A 15178-nucleotide genomic window follows, 5' to 3' on the forward strand; every position below is an offset into this window, starting at 1 on the left:
ATCGGAATGCAGACCCAGTGTCAGATGAAAGGCACGGATCCTCGTGGCCTTCCTGAGTGGGGCCTTGGTCTGCGGTCATGGAGCAGGACATCCTTGTCCTTAGGATGGACCCAAAAGGCTCAGCAACGAGAGAGAGAACACACGTGCAGCCACTTGTCCTTTCCTTGCCATTTTTACAAAATAAAGTTTTTGAAAACAGAACCTTGGGGTGATGGGGTGGTGGAAGGTCATCCTGGGTGATGGGGTGGTGGAAGGCCATCCTGGGTGATGGGGTGGTGGAAGGCCATCCTGGGTGATAGGGTGGTGGAAGGCCATCCTGGTCCACCTTATTTTACAGGCGGGAAGGCTCCCTCGTGAGAACAGCAGAATGAGCCATGGCACGTCCGCACTGGGGAACATTTCCAGGCATCTAGAGAATCGGAGCGTGATCGTCACCAGAAACTCTCGGCTGGCCGAGGAAGACATGGACGAGCGATGACAGTGTGAGAAGCCCACAGCACAGCCAAGCATGCATAGTGGTCCCATCTCAGCAAACTGCTGACAGACGGATCCCTCTCTGTGTCTGTGTCCATCAGGTTAAGATGTTGGAGACAGCAAGCACTTATATGACACTTGCCAAGCTGCTATCTGAAGTGTCTGACGTGTGCCAACTCTGTCACTTTAAAAGCCCTCCGTAGGAGATACTTTTATTAACTTCGTTTTGCAGAAAAGTGAAAAAAGGCACAGAGAGGGTAAGTCGCTTGCCTGAAGGCACCCAACTGGGAAGTGGCCAGGCCAGGATTTGAACCTGGGCTTCCTGCCTCCAAAGTCTATGTGCATGGGTCCCCCTGAGCTGCTGGAAGCTGAAGCCCTGCCGGAGGCTGTGGAGGAGCCTGGGCCTGCTGCTGGGACTTGCACAAGGACACACTGCTGGGTAAACTTTTGGCTAGGATTCCAGATCAGCTCCTCCACCGCTGCATCTGGGCAGCTCACCCCTCCTGCCCCCACCTCATCCTCTCTCTGCCCACACCACACCCCTGCAGCCTCCCACCTCGGGTGAACAAAGCCTGAAGTTTGGCACCAGTGCTGACCTCTCTCCCACTATTTAAGCAACACACCTCTTCCCAGCCCTGCTGCCAGGATATGGACAGGCAGGGGCATCAATGGGTCCCTGGAAACTTTCTGCCTGAAGGACACTCGTTAACGACTTCCTCTCCACCTACCCAGGCCCCTTCCACCCCTGCTGCCCTGGCCCTTCTGACCTCCGGCCAGCCAGCCTGGAACAGCTGGCCCCACACCGTGGACTTGAGTACACCCCTGCTACCTACAGAACTTGGTTCTTCAAAGGAGAAATAAAAGATGGAACTGAGCAGAACCCAAGTCGGTCCAGATCTAACGATCTGACAGTGGATGAAACTTTCCCCATTAAAGTGATCAGGCAAGGCACAGTGGCTCATAAGTGTAATCTCGGAATTTTGGAAGGTCAAGGTGGGAGGACTGCTTGAGGCCAGGAGTTCAAGACCAGCCTGGGCAACATAACAAGAACCCCGTGTCTACAAAAAAATCAAAAATTAGCTGGGCACAGTGGTGCTCACCTGTAGTCCGAGCTATTCAGGAGGCCAAGGTAGGAGGATCAATTGAGCCTGAGTGGTTGAAGCTTCAGTGAGCCATAATCATGCCACTGCACTCCAGCCTGGGTGACAGCATAAGACCCTGTCTCAAAAACACTAAATAAAAAGATAATAAAGGCCAGGCACAGTGGCATATGCCTGTAATCCCAGCACTTTGGGAGGCCGAGATGGGTGGATCATTCGAGGTCGGGAGTTCCAGACCAGCCTGGCCAACCTGGTGAAACCCCGCCTCTACTAAAAATACAAAATTTAGACAGGTGTGGTGGTGAGTGCCTGTAATTCCAGCTACTCAGGAGGCTGAGACAGAAGAAGCATTTGATCCTGGGAAGCAGAGGTTGCAGTGAGCTGAGTTCGTGCCATCAAACTCCAGCCTGGGCAACAAGAGCAAAACTCCATCTCAAAAAATAAATAAATAAATGAACAGCTGGTAAGTTACTACCTCCTCAAGAGGACTTGGTAAACAAAATAATCAGTCAAACAAAACAATCTCTAATACTGTAACAGCCAGGGGCAGTGAAAAGCAATGCGGGGATGAAGTGGGAAGCTACTTGGGGCAAAGGAGCCCAGCCCATTTTTGCTGCCTATCGCCCCCTCATCTCCCTGCTAACAGCCCTTCCTTTTTACCTTTGGGGAACCACCCGATTCCTACCTGAGTCTCTGTGGGTAAAAACAACTTCCCTCCCTGGTGCCGAATGGGCAGGTGACCCAAGGCTGACCAATCACAGAATTCTATTACTGGAGCCACAGCAATTGGTCCGAGGATACACATGTGATTACACACAGCCAATCACAGCCAATGAGCGTTCACTCCATAACTTGTCCCAGCCACTTAGAAAAATTTTTAATTCTCTTTCATTATCCCTCTGGGAATTCCAAAGCAGCCAGTTTCTCCCTGATGTGGGGCAGATACCATTTATTTTCTAATCGTCAGAAGCCACTGGCAAGTGAGACTGAGGCACACATGCAAAAACATAGGAATCTAATTCTAGAATCACATTTAGCCTGTCCAGATGCTCTGTCACGGGACCCAGGAGGAACAGCAAGGTCACAAGAAACTCAGTCCCTGCCCGACACTAACCAAGTCTATTTATGAGTGTCACTGCTATTTTCCTTTTTTTTTTTTAATTGAATGCATGTGGATGATTTTGCATAAATGATACACATATGGGCCACAGCTCTGTCATTCCTGCATGGAGCAAAATCACCAGCAGGATGGACCTCGGTCTCCTGACTCAGCCTCACACTGTTCTGATGGTGGGGGGAACAAAGTGAAACAGAAATTATTCCATTCTTTTTTTGAGATGGATCCAGGCTGAAATGCAGTGGTGCAATCTCAGCTCACTTCAACCTCTGCCTCCCAAGTTCAAGCAATCCTCCGCCTCAGCCTCCCAAGTACCTGGGACTACAGGTGTGTGACACCATGCCCGACTTATTTCTGTGTTTTTAATAGACACAGGGTTTCGCCGTGTTGGCCAGGCTGGTCTTGAACTCCTGACCTCAAGTGATCCACCCACCTCAGCTTCCTAAAGTGCTGGGATTACAGGCATGACACATGACACTGCTCCCAGCCCCTAAATGGTTTGATTCTAAATAATGAACCTTGGCTTAAATCCTCATGGAGAGAAATGCTCCCAAACCCAGTCCCATCCAAGACACCTGATGGGACCAAGATGCCAACAGGAGGATCCCTGCTCCCTCCTGGAGGCAGGAGGTGGCCCCAGAACCAGCCTCCATGCTTCCTGTGGCCCCTCCACCATCCACAGACAGCCTTGATGACATCTTTATACACCCATATCCCTTCCTTCTGGCCACTCTGCCTTCATGCTGGGGCAGGAAAGGGATCAATCAGAAGCCACCAAAGCTCAGACAGGGAGACACCCCAGCACCTGAACCAGGCAGAAGTCACTGAAATCCAGATGGAGTGTGTTAAGACTCAGGCCTAGAGGCTGGGCGTGGTGGCTCATGCCTATAATCCCAGCACTTTGGGAGGCCGAGGCGGGTGGATCACGAGGTCAAGAGATCGAGACCATCCTGGTCAACAAGGTGAAACCCCGTCTCTACTAAAAATACAAAAATTCGCTGGGCATGGTGGTGCCCGCCTGTAGCCGTGACTGAGACAGATAAAGTCTGTCCTCATGGAACGCACACACGGGGACGAGATCATTTCAGAGACTGTTAAGGGCTCAGAAGGGAATAGCACGAACTGGTTATGACACAGACGGCACAAGCCAGGCACGGTGGCTCACGCCTGTAATCCCAGCACTTTGGGAGGTTGAGACAGGTGGATCATCTGAGGTAAGGAGTTCAAGACCAGCCTGACTAAATGGTGAGACCCCCCCATCTTTACTAAACATACAAAATTAGCTGGGCATGGTGGCACATGCCAGGAATCCCAGCTACTCAAGAGGCAAGGCCGGAGGCGGAGGCTGCAGTGAGCTGAGATCGAGCCACTGCCCTCCAGCCTGGGTGACAGAGCAAAACTCCATCTCAAAAATAAAAATAAAAAACAGATAGCACAGACAGTGAGTGGACATGGGGGGCATCTGTCCATTGGGCACAGTGGGAAGTCAGGGGGTATCTTCTTCAAACAGTTACATTTAAACATAAAAGAGGAACCAAGCATAAGAGCCAGGGGGACAAAAAGACAGTCTAGGCAGAAGGAAGAGCACGTGCAAAGGCCTTGAGGCAGGACAGCACATGACACGTTTGAGGAAAGGGAAGGCCAGTGAGGCTGCCGTGGGGTGAGAACGCTGAGCTGAGATGGGTAGGGCCCATGAAAATGAGGCTGACAGCAGCTTTTTAAAAAACAAAAAAAAAACGAGGTTTCACCAAGTTGCGCAGGCTGGTCTTGAACTCCTGACCTCAGGTGATCTGCCCGCCTTGGCCTCCAAAGTGCTTGGATTACAGGCGTGAGCCACTGCGCCCGGCTCTGACAGCAGCTTTAACAACAAATGCAGGAAGATTTTATTCAGCTTCATGAAATGATCCAGTTTGCATGGTTTTGTTTGTTTGTGTGTGTGTTTTTTTTTTTTTTTTGGAGATGGAGTCTCGCTCTGTCACCCAGGCTGGAGGGCAATGGTTCAATCTCAGCTCACTGCAGCCTCCGCCTCCCGGGTTCAAGCGATTCTCCAGCCTTGCCTCTTGAGTAGCCGGGATTACTGGCATGCGCCACCACACCTGGCTCATCTTTGTATTCTCAGTAGAACAGGGTTTCACCATGTTGGCCAGGCTGGTCTTGAACTCCTGACCTCAGGTGATCCACTGGCCTCAGTCCCCCAAAGTGCTGGGATCACAGGCGTGAGTCACGGCACCCGGCCCAATTTGCATGTTTTAAAGAGCAATTTGACTTTGATGCAGAGAAGTGACAAGAGTGTGGTATGACTCGGTAGAGCAAACAGCCCCATGAGGACACTCCAGCACCCACTGGGAAAAGCCGGTGGCAGCTTGGTCTGGGATGACGGCCGTGGCACGTGGAGAGGAGCAGGCTGGAGGCCCATCCCCTCACACAGGACCACAACCTGCCACTGGTCACGAACCACCCTGTGAAGCAACCCTTGTCTTTCAAACAGCCTTTCAATAAATATTTGAGAACCTGCGATTATGTAGCAGGCATCGTTCCAGGGGCTTGGGGCACGGCAGCAAACAACACAAAGGTCCCTGACCTCACAGTCGGAATCCTCACGGGGAGAGACAGACAGTAAACACAGGGAGGCTCCAGGGTATCTCAGTGGCTGACGGGGCTACCGAGAAGCACAGTGGTAAGCAGAGCTGGGAGCACAGGCGGACGGGTGGTGGGGGACACCTGCGCGATGAACAAACGAGATGGGGGGATCTCCGTGAGCAAGTGAGTGCTGACCAGAGACCTACAGGAGATGAGAGGGCCTGTGTCACAGGAGAGCTAAGGCGATTGGGCCCGTGGGGCCGAGGAGTGGCCAGGAGGCCATTGTGCGAGGAAAAAGGGAATGGGGACATGACCAGAAAAGTGGCAGGGGTGGATGGCACAGGCCCCGCGCCGGGTTGAGACCTGGCTGTGACTGCTAGGGGATGGGTCTGGCCACCCGAGGGCTTTGAGCAGAGGAGGTAAGCTAAGAGCCGCTCTGATGGGCTCCTGTGGCTGCTTATTGAGAAACCCCACTGGGGAACAAGGGTGACCACAGGAAGGCCAGTGAGGAGGCGGAGGCAGGAATCTGGGGGAGAGTTGAGGGCGGCTTGGACCACAGGCGATGGCGCCTCGGGTGTGGTGAGAAGTGGCTGGAATCTGGGTATATTTAGATGATGAGGCCATAAAACTTTCTGACGGGTTCCTTGTGGGGTGGAGAGAATGGAGTCAAGGCTGAGTGCAACGTGCTGGCCGGGCAACTGGACGACGGGGGGCTGTTGACGGAGTTGGAAGCTGGTGGGAGCCACAGGCGTGGCTGGGGGTGATAAGGAGCCAGCTGGGGTGAGCGTGAGCTGCCTTTGACCCTGAGTCGAGATGTGGACTCTGCCATTGCATGCTCAGGGGTGGGGTTCGGGGGAAAGGTCTGGGCCCAGGGATACCAATTTGGGAGTGCTCAGGACAGAGATGCCATTCAGGTGCGAGGCTGGAGGGGCTCACCCAGGGATGAGGGATGAGGGATGAGGACGCACAGAAAGGCTGCCCCGAGCTCCACCAGCGGGAGGGCAGAGAGATGAGGAGGCATCGGCGGGCAAGACCCGAGCAGCCAGGAAGGCAGGAGGAAAACCCACAGAACGGAGATCTCAGGCGCCTCAAGGGTCCTCCTGGAAGCTTCCAGAGAAGGTAACAGTAACTTCACCCAAAATGCCAAGAAGCAAACAAGGCCAGGCCCCTCCTGCTCCTTCCCCCTCCCCAGCACAGGCAATCAGTGGACAGGAAGAAACAGTGCAGTGGGGGGAAAGAAAACACGAAAATGACGCCGGCCATGCCTTGGGCCGCCAGGCTGCGTGGAACCCAGGGCCCGGGGAGCTGCTGAGCAGGCAGAACGGCTCCACATCTCACCCAAGAGCTCTGGGAGGAGGATCGCCCGGACACCTGCAGGGAGCCAGCCCCAGGCCCCTTAAGGCTTCAAAGCCAAGGACACAGCCTGTTGTGTTGTTTTTGTCTCTGCGCTCCTGCTCTGGCCTGGCCACTCCTGGGCCAGCAGAGGCCAAGGTCACGTCCAAACTGGGGAAGGCGGATGAGGTAAATAAAAGGGATTCTCCTTTTGTTTTGTGGTTTTCATTTCTGACGGGGCCCTAGCGTTGAACTGTCCGCACAATTAATGTGCTGTGGTGTTGGAGCTGCCAGCGCCTCAGGGAGCAGAAGGCCTAGACCCAACCCTCCTCCGCAGAATCCTCCAGGCCCAAGACGGAAACCACAAAACCCTCTGGTCTCAGCCCCGGGGGGAGTGGCTTATGGCCCCAGGGGCCTCTTTTTGCTGACCACAGACACGGAATCACTCTCTGGACACTAAGGAGCCTCCACGCAGGACCCACAGTGACAGTGCCTACAAGCCTGCAGCAAATTGCCACTGGGACCAAGACTCACCCAGGATAAACACCTTCATGGAGCAAGCTTTCCACGGGGACTAACATCCATCGCATTTGCTAGAAACCGAAAGCCGGGGCCAAGCGATTCCAGGTCGCTGAGCTTTGCCACGTTCTCGTTAATCAGGGTGCATCTCCAGCGGAGGCACAGCAGGTCCCGGCCATTCCAGGAAGGGACACGGAATGCTTCTTGGAAACCCCGGGTGCTAGGCCTGGCCCCAGAAAGGCCAGATAACAGTGGGACACGTCGACATGTATGTGCAGACACATTGACACACAAGGACATGCATAAACACATGTGTCCGTGTGTGCCCTTGTGCGTGTATAGACACACCATGTGTGCCTGGGTCAACACATGTGGGCACACAGCAACACAGGTGTCTGCACATGCATCATCATGTGATCACACATCAAGGCAGGTGTGTGCATGCCTACACAGGTGTGTGTGTCACTGTCTTCACCCTCAGCACATGTGTACACACAGCAACACACGTGTGTGTAAACACACACAGTCACGAAGACAGAGAGAGGCAAATCTACCAGGAGCAAATAAACTAGACTCAGGCAAACTAAAAATAGCCCATGTTTTTCAGCCGTCACCAGAGAGTACGTTGAAGTTGTCTCTCACATGCCAGAAAGAATAGGAAGTTCAATGGCAGGAAAGAGGAAGAAAAACAAGGCAGAACTGGCACACACCTGTGATCCGAGCTGTCCTCTGAGGAGTCCTCTTCCCAGCCGTGACTGGCGATCAGCTCCAGGGCTTTGTTCTACAGGTCCAGACATGGGGGTCCTACAGGAAACTCCCTGTAGCTGGAGACCCTGTGCCTCCCTCCCAGGGTCCATGGGGAGCTGAGAAAGGTGCAGAGTGGGGCCGCCCCAGCAGGACGGGTGGGAGTCCCCCGCCCCTGGGGTCACCGGGAGCCTGGGGCTAAGAAGAGGTGGCCTCTCTGGGAGCCTCACTTGGTGCCCGTGATTGAAGAACACGTCCCCGGTCTCAGACTCCCCCACCAAAGGGAGACATCAGCGTGCACTCTGCACCAGCAATGTTTGGTGGGGTGATTATTAGGACAGAGGCCTCGAAGGGACCCTGCCGTTCCCTGGCAATACAGAGAAAAGGAAGGGGCAGCCCAGGTGCCCCCTTCCTCAGACACACCTCAAGCTTGCAGTCAACCTTCTCAGACACACAGAGAACAGGGAGGATGCAGTCCACAGAGGCCACCAGGACCGGCTGTGGAGTTGAGCCCCCCACTTGAAATCCTGATTCAACCCCTTGGAGCTGCATGACGTGGGCAAGTTACTTTCCACCTCTGTGCATTCATTTCCCTCAATAAAACAAGACACAATAGTGCCTATTTTAGATACTAAAAGAAATAATGCACATAAACACTTAGAAGAGCGTCCGGCCATCAACCCCCACCTTTTAACTGATTGGCAAAGATTTCCCAAAGGACACAAACTCAGGGACAGTCAGTGACGTCCGAGGCTGGCCCTGGTGCCTGGGCTCTCCAAGGCTCACTGTGTGACTCTGGCTGAGGGAGGCAGGGGTAAGATAAAAAGCCTGAGGTTGGGAGGCTGAGGCGGGTGATCACAAGGTCAGGAGTTCAAGACCAGCCTGGCCAAGATAGCGAAACACCATCTCTACTAAAAATCCAAAAAAAATTAGCCTGGCATGGTGGCCGGTGCCTGTAATCCCAGCTACTCGGGAGGCTGAGGCAGAGAACTGGATCACGCCACTGCACTCCAGCCTGGGCGACAGAGCGAGACTCTGTCTCAAAAAAAAACAAAAACAAAAGCCTGAGGCCAGGGCTGGGGGTCGCCCACGCTTCATTCATTCTGCAACCCAGCTGGCAGGGAAGGGTCAGCAAGGAGCTGAGGCTCTGCTACCGCCCCGGGGATGCTGCAGTGACAGTGATGGGAAAGCCCCTCCCTCAGCTGTACCAGGGTATCAGAAAAAAGCATGCAGCAAAGATGAGCTGAGTTTTTGCCTCTACCCCTGGGGAAACAAGTAGAGCTACTGTTTATTGAGACCGGGAATATAGGTCGGGGAAGCCCAGCAGCTGGATAAGGCAACCCAGGTTGAGTCCAACTAGAAAACCAACTTCAAGACAGCACAGCAGCACAGGGGACTCAGGAAGAAGGCCATGGAGGAAAGCCATGAAGTATATCACTGAAGATGGTGGCCCTGGAAAATAACTCCTTCCCTGCAGCCCAGCCGTAGTGAGGAGCCTCTCCCCACGTCCTCCAGCTGGGCCTTCCTTGGAGGACCAGAGGCACGCGGGAACTTGGATGTGTGCTCCCGGGGACCTGAACCGGGCTTTGTCACTCACCCACATACCTGAGCACAGTGGCACGCCAGGCTCAGATCCAGGGAGAGGGTACAAGAGTCCCTGTTCTCATGGCATCTGCCTCTGGGACACCTTCTCTCACACACACACATACACACACACACACACACACACACGCACGCACACACACAGGCCAGCGAGGTCACTTGGGGCAAATTACTCTCTTCAGCTTATTTCCTTAAAGGACATTGATGACAGTAGGTCGTATGTCATGGCCCTCTGCAGGGACTACACGAGATGATTTTCACAAAGGTGCTCTGAACCCTGCCTGGCGCACAGTAAGCTGCCCATGAGCGGATCCGGTGAGGTTCACAATCATGGCCCTTATGGTGTCTGTCCAAACACCTCTGTCCAATCCTCCGCACTGGAGGAAGGGAGAAGAAGCGAGCCGCCCTCCCCAAAGCCCTCCACCACAGAGCCCCTTTGCAGTGCGCTGCCTCGATCTGTGTGGCTCGTGCTTCCGGCCATTCTTTGGGGAAAGCTGTGTATCTGTTCATTTGTAATTTTTTTTTTTGACATGGGATCTCACTCTGTTGCCCAGGTTGGAGTACAGTGGCACAATCACAGCTCACTGCAGCCTCAACTCTTGGGCTCAGAAGATCCTCCCACCTCAGCCTCTTGGGTAGCTAGGACTATAGGTACATGCCACCATGTCCAGCTTAGTTGTTTTTTTATTTTATTATTATTTTTGTAGAGATGGGGGTCTCACTATGTTGATCTTGAACTCATGGGCTCAAGTGACCCACCTCAGCTCCCACAAAGTGCTAGGATTACAAGTGGGAGCCACCATGCTTGGCCTTGTAATTTTTATTTTTTTGTACTACTACTTAGCCATAACAAGGAATGATGTAATTTTTAATTAAACACATATTTTGTGGATATATTCTCTTTGTTAAAAAAAAAAATTAGCAGCATTACAGATAAAGTATTAGGTTTCCTTTGGCCACACCCCCAGGGTTCTGCCTTCTCTCTTTAGAGCAATCACTTTTGTCAGTCTGATGTATACCCTTGCACACCTTTCCCCAAACTTTAACATATTCTAACATTAAGCCATTGAAAATAATGGCAAGGCATGGTGGCTTATTCCTATAATCCTAGTGCTTTGAAGACCAAGGCAGGAGGATCACTTAAGGCCTGGAGTTCAAAACCAGCTTGGGTAACATAATGAGACCCTGTCTCTACAAAAATAAAAATAAATAAAAATTGAAAGAAAATATATAGAATATTCTTTGGTGGGTTTTTTTTAAGAAAACATAAATAGTACCAGAGCTTTTTTCAATTAGTAATGTGCTTTTATGGCCTACCCATGCTAAAACATTTATCTAAGTTCCTTGTTTCTTTCTTTTTTTTTCTTTGAGAGAGAGTCTCATTCTGTTACCCAGGCTGGAGTACAGTGGCACAATCTCAGTTCACTGCAACTTCCACCTCCTGGATTCAAGCAATTCTCCTGCCTCAGCCTCCTGAGTAGCTGGGATTACAAGCACCACGCCCAGCTAATTTTTGTATTTTTTAGTAGAGACAGGGTTTAGCCATGTTGGCCAGCCTGGTCTCAAACTCCTGACCTCAAATGATCTGGTGAATAATGAAGGCATGGTTCAGGCCCCTGGAGACAAACATCCAAGTTCTATGAACAGGACATAGACATGAAATGTAGACAAGGAGACATTCTTAAGAAATAGTCTACGGCCAGGTGCGATGGCTCACACCTGTAATCCCAGCACTTTGGGAGGCCGAAGTGGGTGAATCACAAGGTCAGAAGATTGAGATCATCCTGGCCAACATGGTGAAACCCCGTCTCTACTGAAAATACAAAAATTAGCTGGGTGTGGTGGCACGTGCCTGTAATCCCAGCTACTTGGGAGGCTGAGGCAGGAGAATCGCTTGAACCAAGGAAGCGGAGGTTGCAGTGAGCCAAGACTGCACCACTGCACTCCAGCCTGGCAACAGAGCAAGACACCATCTCAAAAAAAAAAGAAAAGAAAAGAAATTGAGTCTAAAGAAGCAGGCCAAGGGGAATAGATGCCAAGTAGTGTGACATTATCCACATCTTCACCCCAGCTCACTGAAGATGGCAGCCTTGGAAGATGACCACCCCTTTTTTGCAGCCAAGCTGCAGTGAGGGGCCTCTCCCCATGTCCACCAGCAGGGCCTTCTTGGGAGGACCATAGACACACGGGAACTTGACTACCAAAAAATGGTCATGATAAATTGGTAATGACCAGTGATGGCAGAGATGGGGGAAGTGGCACAGTCCCACACTTTGTGGGTGGAGGCATCAACAGATCCCGCAGAAGGGCAATTTGGCTGTAATCGTCAAAACGCAAACTGAACACCCCTGCTGCCAAGGCCCCACTTCTAGAAATCCACCCTATAGAAATGTTCACGCACCACACGAAGCGGGATGTGTCAGGATATCGCTGCCATTTGTGACAGAGAAAATGAGCAGTCAATGGAGAAACAGGTAAACAAGTGTATAACCATCTAGAGGAATGCCAGCCGTGGTGAGGAAAGAGCAGGGTAGATTTATTGCTGGGACATGGAAAATTTTTCAGACAGTATCACCAAATTGAAAAGCAAACGGCAAGATAATTGTCCATGTTCAAATTCACTTACACTTAGTTCAATTGTCAGAGAAGAACTGGTTCCAGGACCCCCGCAGACACCACAGTCTGCAGGCGGTCAAGGCCCTGACATAAAGTGGTGCGGTATTTGCATACAACCCACACACATCCTCCCGCGTTCTCAAAATCCTCTCTCCATTACTTATAATACCTAATACGATGCAAATGCTATGTCAATAGTTGTTATGCAGTATTGCTTTTATGTCTTTTTTTAATAGTTATATTGTTATTTGGGGGGGATTTTTTTCTGAATAGTTTCAATATGCAATTGATTGAATCCACGGATGCGGAACCTGCAGACACAGAGGGCCAAGTGTAGGGACTTCTGTAATTAACCAAAAAGCATATTAAAAAAAAAAATCAAAGCACAAGGCCTCCCATTCAAGTTGCACACAGACTCTTGCAGCCAAAGAAAACACCAGCAGGCAGTCCCTGCTTATGTGAGTGTCCCACCCGCCCGGTCCCCTGAACACAGGCTCTCTTCTTCCATGCTAAGGTACTTGGCCACCGCTCTAGCCAGGGCGGTCCCAGAAGAGGCCGTCTTGGGCTGGGCGTGGCTTCCTGCCTTCACGCCACTGGGCCCCAAACCAATCGCCTTGGGGATATCCACAGAAGGATGCCCATTCAACTTTAAGCCAGAGGCTCCTAGCTCCAGGACAACTGAGGACAATGTGGTTTTCCTCTTTAGCACGGGAGAAGAGTGGGGAAATTTGGTAGTGCACACATCTGTGTGATACCCTTAACCTGATGATATCTGAGAAGGAAAATACCTTGAAATAAGCCCTCCAAATGACTGAGTTGGCAAGACTCTTTACCCGGCATAAATCCCACCATCCCCACACTCCCAAAGAAAGAAACTAGGTGCTCACTGCACAGGGTCACATGCTGGCACCTCCTGAGTGACCGCCCCTCTAGGGACCCTTCGTACACACAGTGGGGTCCTGGCACTGCAGCAGCCACAAGGCTATCACTGACACACACGTTTCAGTATGAGTAGGCCACAAAAAAAATGAAGTCCCGCAGTGTAACAGAGAAAGCCTCTGAGCTGTCTTGGGGAGGAAGAGGCCATTCTCTTGCTTTTCCTGCCATGCCCAGAGACAATGTTACCCTTCACCAGGACCTCTTTACAATCAGATTACATACCTTGATGGAATAAGATTTGAAAAATCAAAAAATAGACACAGTGTGGCCAAGATGCCCCAGACAACTGCTCACCCAGAGACCTTGAGAGAGGCCACATGTTGCTCCATCTTTAAAGCCAGCTAACTGGGTCTCAAGCCAAATCTAAGCAGATGTATCATTCATTCATTCACGCATTCATTCACTCTGTGAATGGGGGAAGAGACATGAAATGTGCACAAGGAGCCATTCTTAAGAAACCCAGTCTAAAGGGGCAGGCGGAGGGAAAAAGATGTCAGTTATTGTGACAATTATCCACATCTTCACCCCAGCTCTGCATCTGCCTGGATCTTTGGTAACACTGAGCCCCAGTTTCCCCAACTGGCCACTGCAGGTGCTGGCTCCAGGGCTTCAAAGCTCTAAATGGCTTTCAGCTCAAATGTGATACTCTGCAATCTCCCAGCCCTTCCCTAACTCCAGGCTCATTCAAACAGGCCACCCAGGGCAGAGTCTGTCCGTCTGCAGACCAGCTGACCTCCTAATCTGTCTCCCAGTTAAAAGGGCAATGGTACGTAAGGTTAGGATCAGAGGAAAGACCTCAGGCTGCGTGCACTCACAGGACCTTGGGCTGGTGCCTGTCTCTGCATGAATCTGGGGAGAAAAGCAGCTTAGAGTTTCCAGACTGAAACATGAAGGCAGTGAACAAGGAGAACAGAGTCGCTCATTCAGCCTCCGAGAGTTCCTATGGGGAGATTCTGGGCAGCGGAGGATGCTCACCTGAGCACCCATTATATGAGCTGAGCACCCACTATGTGAGCTGAGCACCCATTATGTGAGCTGGGCACCCACGTGGGCCTCACAGAAGGTTCCTGCCCTCTGGGGCTCACAGGATTGAAGCAAAGTGCGCTCTCAGTTTACCAGACGCTGCTACCGGCTGCTGTGAAAGCAGGCGTTCGCGAACTCCTGGGCTCCCTTGGCGGCACCTGTTCACACTCCTGATCCGTCATGGGCGCCCAGACCCTTTAGGGCAGGTCAGGACCCCGGGGGATCTCTCATCCAGGCCTCCCAAACCCTGGCCTGCGTCTCCAGCAAAGTCCCTGAGTTCCTCGTTTGCCCCCCAGCCTCAGTCTGGGGCGGTGGAGGTGGAGGTGGAGGAGGTGGAGGTGGTGGGGAGGCGGGCAGCGGCTCTCCGGATAAGCCTGGCCTCCCTCGTGCTCTGCGGTCCCCGGCCCGGGCGCCGATCCCGCAGCGGTCGCTCACCCACCGCAGCGCGCGGGTCCTCCTCGGCGCCCAGCGCCCACCAGACCTGGGCCGTACGCGGACCCCCCGGGGACTCCCTCACCCACCTTGAGGACCTGCTGTTTGATGAGCGAGGGCACCATCACGATCATGACAGCGCCCAGCACCGCGCACAGCAGCCCCGCGACGCCCAGCGCCGCGGCCGCCCAGCGCGCTTTGGCCTGGCAGCCCATGTCAGCGCGCCTGGGGCCCACCCGCGACTCGCAGGGCTCCGCGCCTGGCAGGAGACGGACGCGGCGACAGAGGCGACACAGGCGGGGACTCCGGGCACGCGGGCCGCAGAGGCACGGTGGGCCCGGGACGGCAGCGTGCGCAGGAGCAGCCCGGCAGGTAGCCAGCGGTCTTATGCCCCATCGCCGGCGCCGCCGGACCGCCCCCGGGCCGCCTTGGGCTCCAGGATTCCCGCGGGAGCGAGCGCAGGGCGGGGCCTGACCGAGCCGGGAGTGGAACGGGGGCGGGGCATGAGCGCGCCGGGGGCGGGGACGGGGACGGGGACGGGGCGGGGCGCGGATCGGCCGGGCACGGGGCGGGGCCGTGGCCGCCGGGACACGCCCCGGGGCGCTGCTGCTGCCCCAGGGGTCTCGCTTCCGTTTTTGGGCGGGAATGGAGGCCTCGTGGCAGCTGTGCCAAAACGCCTGTGGGGCCTGGAGCTCCTCAC

At 53.3% G+C, this 15178-nt stretch overlaps 1 protein-coding gene across 8 annotated transcripts in view; it reads right to left on the reverse strand.

The window, feature by feature from the left end:
* The window catches only part of SCARB1 (scavenger receptor class B member 1), an 85227-nt gene extending 70303 nt beyond the window's left edge, over nt 1–14924 (reverse strand). For 4 of the 8 annotated variants that reach the window (XM_035258147.3, XM_035258146.3, XM_078337715.1 and 1 more), the window contains exon 1: nt 14568–14924. In XM_035258147.3, coding sequence (XP_035114038.1) covers nt 14568–14693 — 126 coding nt within the window. In that variant the 5' untranslated portion in view covers nt 14694–14924. Of the gene's footprint in view, nt 1–7832; nt 7927–14567 lie in introns of all 8 variants that reach the window. The other 4 variants (XM_078337714.1, XM_078337711.1, XM_078337709.1 and 1 more) reach the window with 2 other exon arrangements.
* Between the last annotated feature and the right edge of the window lie 254 nt (nt 14925–15178).

The sequence above is a fragment of the Callithrix jacchus genome, chromosome 9 (genome assembly GCF_049354715.1).
Source record: "Callithrix jacchus isolate 240 chromosome 9, calJac240_pri, whole genome shotgun sequence".
NCBI lineage: Eukaryota > Metazoa > Chordata > Mammalia > Primates > Cebidae > Callithrix > Callithrix jacchus.